This window comes from Anarrhichthys ocellatus, unplaced genomic scaffold (assembly GCF_004355925.1).
Source record: "Anarrhichthys ocellatus isolate YVR2014 unplaced genomic scaffold, GSC_Weel_1.0 scaffold4, whole genome shotgun sequence".
Classification (NCBI taxonomy): domain Eukaryota; kingdom Metazoa; phylum Chordata; class Actinopteri; order Perciformes; family Anarhichadidae; genus Anarrhichthys; species Anarrhichthys ocellatus.
Window position 1 is genome coordinate 10,667,457 of NW_022280034.1, and position 12,363 is coordinate 10,679,819.

General features: G+C 42.4%; 1 protein-coding gene across 2 annotated transcripts in view; it reads left to right on the forward strand.

Moving 5' to 3' along the window:
* Window positions 1–12,363, forward strand: part of rhbdl1 (rhomboid, veinlet-like 1 (Drosophila)) — a 37,812-nt gene that overhangs the window by 10,679 nt on the left and 14,770 nt on the right. For both annotated transcript variants that reach the window (XM_031842905.1, XM_031842906.1), the window contains exons 3-5: window positions 4,057–4,281; window positions 5,162–5,310; window positions 5,439–5,551. In XM_031842905.1, coding sequence (XP_031698765.1) covers window positions 4,057–4,281; window positions 5,162–5,310; window positions 5,439–5,551 — 487 coding nt within the window. The remainder of the gene's footprint in view (window positions 1–4,056; window positions 4,282–5,161; window positions 5,311–5,438; window positions 5,552–12,363) is intronic.

The following is a 12,363-nucleotide window of genomic DNA, read 5'->3' on the forward strand; positions in this document are numbered from 1 at the left end:
AGAGAGACAGAGAGAGACAGAGAGAGAGAGAGAGAGAGAGAGAGAGAGAGAGAGACAGAGAGAGAGAGAGAGAGAGAGAGAGAGAGAGAGAGAGAGAGAGAGAGAGAGAGAGAGAGAGAGAGAGAGAGAGAGAGAGAGAGAGAGAGAGAGAGAGAGAGAGAGAGAGAGAGAGCAACGGAGAGGGGGGTTTGGGGTCTTCTGAATGACTTACAAATTTGATGGCAAACCGGTATAGTGACACTGGTAGTGAATCACTAAGCTTGGTTAATGGGCGCAGCCTTCTAATATTCTAACGATAAAGGATTTATCGCACGTGAGTCAACCAATGTTAGTGAAAGATGGCCACCACCGTAAACCGAGCAAAATTAAAATATTTTATCCGATTTTTTTGTATCTGCAGTGCAGTCGCCTGAATGGCCTTTAAACCATGTTTTTTTTAAATTGTTATTACTAATTAGTATTGCGCCGTGAGGTATTGACCATGTGGTGTGGCTAATTAATCCATCAAGGACAATTGACTAAAGCTGAGAGCAGCATGTACAGTAGGCAACATGCAGCTACCAAGAGGAGGAGGATGGACTCTTGCTGTTTGACACACACACACACACACACACACACACACTGCTGTCAGTTTGGCCCATTCAGCTGTCCCTTAAGGGGAATACTATCTTTATCTTTGTGCTCTTAGCCTCAGCATAAATTATTCCCTGGCAGACGTTGCCTCGTCAGGAAACTTCCACCGTTACCGATGCACAAGTCAGAGGTTTTGCCCCCTCCAACGTTTTATGTGATGACATGTGATTTTCGGTGCACCTTGCTCTCTGTCACTCCTCTGTGTTATCTCGTGTTTTGGCTGCTCGTGTGTGCCTTGTCGTCTGTTCGCCGTCTCCACTTCGAAAGGATGCTAATGCTCACTTTAGAGGCGGCAGTCCTGCACGTCAGAGAAGTCGAAGCAGAGTGATGGCTATGCTTAGCCGTGTCTCCCGGGAACAGATTTACACAGAGGCGGAATGAATGGGAGAGAAACCGGTGCGAGGTGGAGAAGGCGGCAGGTGTCGTCACCGAGCCAAACACAGTTGAGATAAACTCAGAAAGCTGAGACTTTATTTTCGAGAAGAAAGCCAACAGAGGAAGAAAACATTATATTATATTTACGTCCCTCAGCCTCTCTCTATTCCACCTCTTTTCTTCATATTAACACACTCTTCTTTATTCTAAAGATGTTTAAAATGAAAAAGGAGACGCCTCATCACCACTGTCCATTGGTGGCACACAGAATCTGAGAAGCTCACCCGGGCAGGCATCTCATCGCCCCGTCTTAATTTCTATCTCTCTGCCTACTCATGTCCCTCTGCTTCTTCTGCGTTCACTCCCTGCCTCATGTATAGCATAATTGCATTTTCCAGCCCTGATTTCCATAGTAAATATGCATCCCTCCATCTGCGGGAGAGCCAGTAGCCTTGCGCAACATCGTATGGTTATCATTGTGCAACAGGCCCTCACACCCTCACTGTACAACCACTAGTGTCATAATTACCAGCTGTGAGGGTCGTTACCACTTCCTGCTCTGCTAACTTCCACAAGGGATTAGCACTTTTTTTTTTTCCGTCCTGTTTTTCCTGAGCACTTTCTTAAAAATGAAAAATATCGGCAGCTGCTCTGTTTATGGAGCAGTCTGTTCATTACTTCTTTATTATTTGCTCACTTATTGACAGTCTTCGTCCTCCGGTATATTTAGCTCATTAGCTTTTATAGATATTGACCCACAGTTTCATTCGCCGGGCCCCCTGCTGTGTCGACATATAATGAGACTACAAGCAGCAGGACCTGGCTAATGAATTACGAATGGTATACTTTAATGGCGGGTTGTACTTCCTACAGGCCCCCTCCGGAGGTTTCATAACACTTCATATGAGGCTGCCATGTAGTCTAAGGTTACTATTATTAGAAACCTATACATAAGGTTTGCTGTTGTGGCTTTATACTGTCACCAGTTGCAGCTGCTGCCCACGTGCCCTATTTCTCCTCCTTCACTGCTTTTCCAGGAAACTAAATTTAATAAAGTGTCACATCACATTATTGCACATATTGTGATTGAAGGATAATTATATATTAAGCCAATTGTCCTCAAAGGAGCTGTATTGTTTTAGCTACACAGGAGACTTCAGGCATCTGGCACTGAGTGTCAGCCTTGAAGTAGCTCTTACCTGGGAAGCATGCACGCTGGTTTTCTATAAGGAAATGGAGATATCAGTTATAGATCCCTGCTGTGGGTAGCTGGTCTTGTATTTTCAGTGGTAACTCTGGCGGAAAAGATCCCTCTGTCCTGACAGTTCTCTGTCAAACTAGTGGCATTAGGATAGTTTTCATCCAAAGCCTCTATTAAAGAACTACTAAAGGCTGCTGCAGAGCTCCTGCTCACTAAGCAAACCTGGAGTCTGTGATAACATGAATGCACACACACACACTCACACTTTCTCTTTTCATGAAATAGTTCCTCTTGACACAGATTTGGCAAAATCACCCCGACAGCCCATTTGTTATGATGTCTGAACTGCAATCATCTCTGCCATCAGTCACGTTTGCATTCTGTTTAAATCAAAAACGCTTATACATTATTTAAGTTTCTTATCATCCATGAATATTGAGCTGCAGTTCTGTCATCTCTCTTGTGGCAAAAAAAGTGATCGCCAGTTGTTTATACATGTAACATGGCTTATATATTAATAGTTGAATTGCTGCTGAGATATACGGGGAAAAGACATTGCATGTCCAACATCAGTTAAATAAAATGTACGCTGTTCCCACGCTTTTAAAGCATTAAAGTTTACACCTCCTACTTTCTGGATTCATTCTTGTAATATCTTCAACCACAAAGTTGAAGACTTTTCTCTAATACATTTTATTGCACTCATCTGACATATAGATAGTATTTCTACCAAACACCTGCATAATGCTCTCATTACTTATATATTTTATCTCTGTGTCACATGAAAATAATGTAGCAGTTTTGAGGTCCATTTTAGTTTCTTTGTGTTCTGAATAAATGATCGACCTTGAAGTCACACGTGAATTGATTGTAAAAGTACATACAAGGAATGCAACAATGTGCTAGAAGTGTAGAAGTGCAAAGAATATTCAACCATTAAGCATGAATACCGAAAGAGAAACTTCACTATACATCAGCTCCTCTGAACAATATCAGAACAACAGAAATCATCTTCAAAGGAAAGAAGTGTCATTTCTTTCCCTTGACTCTTTGATTATAAAAGAAGAACTTACATAAACCGTCGTGCTATCCCTTGTGATATCCGTACTTAATAAATGTTTGATCCCCATCGAGGACGATTAGTCACATTGATGAGCTTCCCTCGGTTTATATGAAAAGTAGCTCCCCCTCATTTACTGATGCGTGATCCACTTAGCGTGAAGAGCGTTATGGAGTTAATTCAGCAGCATGATGAGATTTGTTCATCCTGGTAAGGTGTCCTCCAGCTGCTGACAGTGATGCTCATAAAACCACTTGAGACAAGTTTATTGGAGTTAAGTCATCAACAAAACGAACAGGGAATGAGCTTTCTGCTGATTCCTTCAAGTCACAATGGACTATTTTGTCAGCTTAAAAAACTGTTTCTCATCTTTTTTTAAAGATGTACAAATATGCATATTTGCTCTCTTGCTGAAGGACAGGTGAGAAGATTGATACAAACATCTGTCTGTTGAATATAGGGCTCACAGTGAAGACGTCAAGAAGTTAAAGAAAAGTTTATGTATTAGTGAGTGTGTTTTAGAGATACTGGTTTATTGCCTTTGGAGAGAGCCGGGTTAGCCGTCCCCCTCGTTTCCAGTCTTTATGTTTCGATAACTTAAAAGATTGCTGGTGGTAAACAAGAAAGTGGTATTGACCTTCTCATCCTCAGCGTGAAAGCAATTAAGCACATTTTCCCCAAAAATGTTCCTTTTAAATACATTTTTGCTCATATAGCGCGAAATCATAGTGTCATAAATAAAGTTAAAAACTCTTGAGAATAATGAGTTTTTTCCCCTTTTCCTCAGATGAGCAGTAAGCGCTCCAGCAGTTTCCGACGGGCCATTGCTAATGGCCGCCGCACGCTGCAAAGGGAGATCCTGCTGGATGAGACGGGACTGGGTCTGTACAAACGTTTTGTTCGCTATGTGGCTTACGAGATCCTGCCCTGCGAGACAGACCGACGCTGGTACTTCCATCAGAACCGCCTGTGTCCCCCACCTGTCTTCATCGCCATTGTCACCATCGTGCAGGTGAGATCTAGGAGGTGACACCATCGACATGTCAGACAGTGAACTGAATATAGACGATCCTACCGATGTATAGCCCACTGATTCAAATGTTCCTGAAACATGGGCTGCAATATTTTGCTTGAGTATGTGCTACTAACCCACGACCCTTATTTTTAGACTGTTCTGTTGGCTCAGTCGCTTCAGACCCACTGAAAAGATTTTCTGCCTTTGATGACACGCTTTTACTGTGAGCTCGATATGAGCTGGTAACCCGTTTGGGAGTCAGGGGCTTAGTTGGTGCCTTTAATGCCATTCCTCCAAAGCTGAAACCCTCTGTCAGCCGGCATGCAAGGTTTCTTTGGGGGATTTTGGGACTTGGAAACCAGGTTAGTAAGCACCGTGGCCACCACAGTGAACAATTATGTTCCCTAATATAGAAGCCCTCACAGACCACTGTTAAATGGTTAATGGTTCAACGGCAAAAATAACCTACAGCTTTTTCACAAAGCCTCATAATTTCCCCTGAAATCATCATAATTCACAGGACAGAAAGCCAAGTGCTCTTATATTGCCTCCAAATGGCAGTGAATGGTCTGTAATGACAATGAGGTTGTGATAATAACGGTTTACATTCATTTTAATTCACAGAGACAATGAGTCATTATTCTATGAAAAGAAATTAATGGAATTGAACCAGATGTGCCATTTTTATTTTTTTTTCTGCGAGCAGTAATTGTCTCCACAAGTCTAATAAGCGTCAGCTGAGGAATACAGAAAGAGAGGAAAACGTCATGTGTCTTTCATACAGCACGATGGGCTTTGCACCTCTCTGCAGAGAGAGCGTGTAACGAGTATGTCAGCAAGAACTGACAGTTTGGTGTCATTTCTGTGTCTGTTGCAGATCATCGTGTTCATGTGCTATGGCATCATGCTAAACAAGTGGGTACTGCAGACCTATCAGCCCGACTTCATGAAGAGCCCCCTAGTCTACCATCCCGGCCACCGTGCACAAGTGTGGCGCTTCTTCAGCTACATGTTCATGCACGTTGGGTACGTTCACAAACCCCCGCTCGCCTCATGTCGATGTCCGCAGGACTGGTGCCGTTAAAATCTGGCTGGTTGTTGCAGATGATGCACTCTCATTTGAATTGTGTTGTCTTTCTGTGCTCTCTCCTCAGTTTGGAGCAGCTCGGGTTCAATGCTTTACTGCAGCTGATGATTGGCGTTCCTTTGGAGATGGTCCATGGCATCTTACGAATAAGTCTGCTTTACATGGCAGGAGTGCTGGCCGGTGAGTGTCTTTTAAAATAAGTGTTTCATTATGTAAAGCAGCGGCTCTTAAAGTGAATGTCGCGGGTGCCTCAAGACGGATCCAAGGGTGCTGCAAGATTTTTTCTTTTTCCATTTTTCATTTTTTAATGAAGAAACTTAGATTAACCACAAGTTAGCAGTTTTACATTATGTTTGCAAACATATCAAAATGGAAGAAATAGGAAATAATAATGCAGCAGCTAAGATTGGTGACATGACAGCTCTACTTTTGAACAAAACAAGGACATACATTTAAAATTCATTTTTTTAAAGTTCAATATGATTTTGCAAATTTTCACAGCCTCTTAGCCTGAAACTGGTGACTTCTTCTATTCCGAGTAATTGTGATAGGGCCGATATTATTTAAGTTAATATTTACATTAGTTCATATGCTGTATGTCATACATAATACATCGGTGCTAGTTTGTTAAGATATAGCAGATATAACAGATATTCATGGTGTCATTTTTAGCTGAAAACGGTGTATGTGTGTTGTGTGAGTGGACATGGGGTGGGGGAGCCATTGGTGTAAATTATCTAGTGATGTAGCACATAGTTTAGATAATGTTAGCAAATGTTCTGACAGTTTGAGGTCATCTGCAGTGCAATATGGACAGTGCTGTCCTTTTTTTAAAACAATGACATAAACAGAAAAGACAGTTTATTCTCTGTTCAGCCCAGTGGCAACAACAAGCACTCTCAGTGGATGGCGAGGAGTTGCCCAGAGCGATTACATTGCAGCCCGTTTAACTGCTGCCGTCTGCAGTGTTCCCATTCAATACGGGACCAATTCCACAAATTGTTGTCCCCATTAGTCACTTGGACACAAAAAACATTGGTTGTAAAATACTGAAGTTACCCTTTGAAGAGCTTGTATTGGACCACATATTTGCTGTGTATAAAACAGCAATTACTCTTAGCAAGTAATTACTTTCCTTACCTCCAGTGAGGCTGAAATTGTGAGCATCCTGTCCTCAAGCTGACATCCATGAGTGGCCTGTTTGATGGTTTTGATAATAAATCTGGCCCAGCTGGTGGCCCAGATCTTTGAAAAAAATAATAAAGAATGTCTCCAAACTATATGCAGTGGAGTGATTCATGGTGCCCAGAGGCTGGGCTGCAGCACTCGAGTCTTTGTTGACAAGAAACCTTATTAACTTTCATCCTCCTTCAAGCCAGTTAGATGATTGGAATTTTTTCTATCCGAACTGATTGCTGGATGTGGTTTCTCACTGCTATTATTTTGCGGCTAATGCGTAGAAGTCATATCAACACCGCTGCAAAAACCTCTTTCCCCTTTCACCATTATTTGATTACTGTCGAGAGCAATAACATAATTAATATTGAGTTATATTGGTTCATTTTCCGTGACGTGAATTTTAAACTTTCTTTTGTATGTGACAAAAACTCAAAATTCTTTATTTCTCGTTTCCCGTCTCTGCACGTACAGAAGTGAAATGGAGTTGAAGTTGCTCAAACCTCCTCTTGCTGTGTAAAAGTCAAACCCTCACTCCCCAATGCACACTCACATGCACACACACTCCTAACACTCATGAATTATTGTAGCTTTGATTTATTTTTGCTGTGATGACAGAGAAAAAGCAGGCGAGCATGGGACTTAGGGCAGGATAAAGTAGGAGAGTGACGCAGGGGTTCTCTCTGGGGAATTCGTCTAAGTGCAGTTTGAGATGCTGTTTGGAGATTTACGCTGCAGCCGGAATCAAAAAGGAGGAAGCAGCGAGGAGATGCTGGTATTTGTACCCCCAGAGCCCAGAGTTGAACTGCATTCATTAGAACTTCTATGCTCGACTGACTGTAGTATTTAAAAATGAAATGTATGTAGTACTGTAGTAGTGTAGTAGTGTGTAACTGTCTGGAAGTAGATCAGATTTTCTTTTTGCATTTCACTTTCAACACAACATAACAAATGAATTCCCTCCTAAGCTGTAAGGAGGAGCTGAGCTGCCTCAAGGTCACAAGATGATGAATGACTTCAAGCAGCGAAGTCATTTCACCTTCTGATTCTGGTTGATGGAGTGGACGTTGGAGCTGTGTCGGCACAAATGTTGTGATCTATTGGGGGGGTGAGTCCTTTAGAAAGGAAGTGCACTTGGACTCTATGTAGGTGTAATTCTGTGTATTTGGAGTTTTGTAGGAGTCAGGTGTTAATGAAAGTGCAGTGGTCAGTTGGTGTCGCGAGGCACACTGCTGGTGAGGACGGCAATGTTGCACGGAGAGATCTTTAAGTCAACATAATGAGTTTGCAATCCTTCAAATTGGCAAATATAGCAATTCTTTCGTACAAAGTTGAAATTAAATGACAACAGAGGACACATAACAAATGTGTAAAAGCTCCGAGCAAACGATCATTCAAGGCTTTGTTTGACATTTTCAGATTAAAAGAATATGAGATGCACTTCGGAGACACATTGTTGCATGAACAGCCAAGTTTTAATCAAATGATGAGAGCACTAAATGAAATAAATGAGGCTCCTGGCTGCTTTTATCTTTAACCTAATTTGAAGCTGAAGTTCATACAACAAACTTTATAGCCATACTAGCTGCCTGATCCTATGCTCGGTGGACAGATGTATTTGTTCATGTACCTCCGTCCAGCCCCCCATTCCTCCTTTCACTGATCTATTTAATATCATCATCACCAACCATTGTTTATTTAAGGACAAAAATGATGAGCATTAAGGTCTTTAGCAATACCCTGAAACCACATTTATATGTGCATGTCTGAGCGTGTGTGTGTGTGTGTGTGTGTGTGTGTGTGTGAGTGTGAGTGTGTGTGTGTGCAGACATTTGTTCTATAGTGTTTCACTGCCTCACACTTGCATTTTTCCTCAGTCTTTGTAAACTCAGTTGCTCGCGGATGTTAGAAATTGCCCGTTGCTTTAGATTGCTCAGTGAAATTCTTTATTTTCCGTTGCCCATGGCTGTCTCATGTTTATATTCATGCAGTCTTTTTCTCGCTCACGAGTTCAATCATGACGGCTGTTGCTATCAGCTCCCGCACGCATGTTCCTTGTTGTTGTTTTTTTGTAGGGCAGCAGAGCTTTCAGCTTATAGCTGCAGTCGGTGGTTGTGCATTTATGGAGCGACGTGCTTGCAGGTATTGTGCCTTTGTGTGTGTGCCTTAACACTCTGCAAGACTTTCTGCACCGGCTTGCTTTCAAACCCAAAAGAAATGTTTTTATTTTTGAAGATGCATCAAATACTGTGAAAGTATGAAATAGTTCTCACAGATATACAAATGCATGAACGCGGATATCTGCAGTCTTTATGTGGAAGATCATATGAATTGCCATTTAAAAGAAAAGATAAGTAAGTTGGTTAAAGTGCAAGGTTTTTAATTGTGTAGGTCGGATGGCGCTACATAGCCTACCCTACGCATTTGTACACCTTGGATATTGCTCGGGTCCTGTACCGTAGTGCTGAAAATAAAGTGTGACACTATACAGTCTGTCCTTGTGTGTGCTGACAAAAGGAAGAATTCTCTAATTGCTTTCTGCCGTTCAGACCTTGTCATCACTCGCTTTGCTCTGCTGCAATAACAACCGATGAATAGCTCCACTTGAATGTCGGGTTTCGAAACATGAATAGACACAATGCCAGAGAAGATAAATGTAAAATGTTGAGTCATGTTCAACGTTTCAGTCCAGCTCCACGTTAAAGGCGAGCAGCTGCAATATCCATTTTTTCCATTTACTCTCTTTTTTTTTTCCTCCTTGCTCCTTTGGGTCTCCTTCTCTCGAGCCACCAGCTCCTTCAGCTTCCTCGTGTGCTTCAGGACATCAACAGGTGCCAAAACACCATGTTTTTCCTCGTAGCCCCATGTGAGCCCCAGGCTGTCTGCTCTAACACAGTCTGCTGTGTCACCATGTCCCACTCAACCTAGGAAGCAGTGTGTTGAAGAGGTTTTAGTGTTGATATACTATAGTATGACTTTGTCACATAAAAATACCTGGGATAAAACTTCCACTTTGAATCATCTGATTTATGCTGAAATATCAACAACTTCTTGTGGAACAGAGTGTGTTGCTGTCTCAACAAGAGTGTGTGTGTGTGTGTGCGCGTGTGTGTGAGATTTAGAGAAAGCAAGTGTTAGTGTTTGTCATGTGTCCTGCACATTGGTTGTTGTGGTCATCCAACTCTATTTTCTATTTGCTGTTGTGGAAAACCATCTTTTTTATTTTTTATAAATATCTTAATTGGATTTGTTTTGTTTATTTTTATGGGGACAGAAACATACGCACAAAATATTACACTGAGCAGAACGATGCCACCAATCATAGCACATAATTGCCAATGTTTGTCCCCAGTTGCATCGTTTCAGCTGCTAATACTTCTATACTACTTCAGTAGATTATTAGAATACTTCTTCCTCCGCTGTCCCTTGGTAAATAAAAGGTTAATATAATATGCACCTGAGTAACTGACCTGTAAACCTTGAGAGGTTTCACTTTGTCACTGAGCACCTTAAGAACCTGTGGGCTGGCTCGCCGTCCTATGGAGCCTATGGTTTGAATTATGCAGGAGCATTTTCTCCCCCTCATGTCCAGGAGCCTATTAACAGAATGTACTGTTTACTGTAATACACTGACCAGCCAGTGTTGCATATTACTAGCCTCACGCTGCTTATTGGTGTCCTCAGTCAGGGGAAGGAAGAGACATATGGCCTGATGTCGTTTGTGGCCTGTTGGGAGATTGTAATGGAAATGTGATAAATGGCCGCATGTCAGTATAACCTCATTGTTGCAAGCTAGCTGATGTTGTCATTACTTAAAAGCGCCATTCCAAGTTCCATGTAATGTTTAATCCTTCAGCAGTTGATTAATGTTGTTCTGATATCAGGGAGGACGGCGGCGGTGTTGGCTTTCCGCAGTGCTTCTTAAAGGCACACTGCACATATAGGCAGGGTAGATATGGTTATACGTGCTGCTAGTGAATAGAGGGCCTTGGTGTGTGGCCAAGAGTGACTTTGTCCATCATCCAATTTTGATGATGTTTGATGTTTGGTCGAGGCACCCAAGCTGCAAGTATGTCTATTATATGGAAATCCCAAAAACCTAGAAATACAGCTTTTTACAAGATTAATAAATTCAAATGAGTAATTACTACTACTTTGATGTTAGATTTCCAATTTGGTAACAGCTTGACTTTGTTTTATTTACTGTTCTTTGTTAATTATTTGTCCTCTGTTCATTTGTTTGTGTGATGAAGAAGAAAGGTATTATACGAATAAGTGTTTAAAAGAAACATTTTAAGAATCTAAAAAATACACCTTGAGTGCAGTGTCAACATTTGTTTTTGACTTTGGTGAAGTAGTTTGTCATCTTGACTCAAGAAAGTTACTGCCTGTGGGGACACGTTTGGATTTCTTTTAGAAAATGGGGAGTTTTTGTTGGAGCAACGTTCAGTCAGATACACAGACCCTGATAAGTGAGGGCTGGAACAGAGAGAGGAAGCATCAGAGAACAGCGGGCTGGATGAATTACTCTTGCTGCCTAATGCCTGTGACTCTGGCTCTCAGACTTTGTCTCTCTCACTTCAAGCGCCGGTGTGGAGATATTTAACGGCACACTGGTTTGACCGGCTCGAGGTGAATCTGTTGTTTTTTAGGCCCGTTAGAGCTGTGTAGTTGTCCTTGTGTTGCCATTGCTAGCTAGAATACCAATTATTACTTGCTCGCTCACTCTTTGAAGGCCTGTTGGTGAAGTGTGTTGCTGTGAGTGACCGTGCAACATTGCCAGTAAACAAGGTCAGATTTCTGTCTTTTTAGCCAACCTCAGCTGCAGACCGCTATATGGGTACAAACCCTGATGTTGCGTACGGTGCTGAAGAGTCTGGTCCTGTGTTTCTGATGTACTCCCCTGGTGCTGAGCTGAACTGAGCACTGAGGAGGCAGGGTGACCTTGGTGCGTTGCAGAGGCTGCCAGCGTGATTATGGTAATTCCCAACCCCCCCCCATCCCACCCCACTGTCAACTCTTCTGAGGTGACACCGATCTCACTTCCTCCACAACCACCCCCCCCACCCCCCTGCAGCCCCGCTGATAACAACACTGAGGGAGATGAATATTTCTACTGTAATGCAACCTAATTGAAGGTAGCCCGTTGTGTGGAGCGAGCCCACTGTGTTTACGGGTGTCCATTTGCATCGACTGTGTGAAGCCTATATCGAGGACGGCAATATTTGTCGCATTACACTCGGTTAGATTCAGGAGGAGTCTATTTCTCTGCTCCGTTTAAATTACCTTTACTTTGGTGTTTAGTTTCTCCAATAAAGAAGCACATCACACTCGCTGTAGCCACCGCCGTGGCTTCATAACGTTAAGCACTGGAAGTGATTTCATGCTCTTTTTCATTGGGATGTAGAATTTGAGTCCAATATCAAGTCCAAGGTCAGCTATTGTGCTTGTTAGCTGAAAGGCAGTCGTGAGTGATAACCGCTTTGGTCGTGACAGGAATACAGCTTTTTGTATAACAGCTCTTCTTATAGAAACACAACTCCAGGAGCACATTTGCACGTACGCTCACTAATTTCCAAATTGTGTCTCTTTGCTTCTTCAGTTAAAGGCATGCTTATATGCCCGCACACATGCACCCAGATCAGATATGATTATACTTTTCCACTAACGGCTGGTGCTGTGCTCCTCGTCTCTCGTCAGCTCGGAGGATGTGACTTGCGGAGACTATTGATTTTTCCTGATGCCCCCTGGGCTCTGGGGTAGCGTACATATTATCATATTTTTCCCCATGTGGCAAATTTGGACAGGGCAGAAAA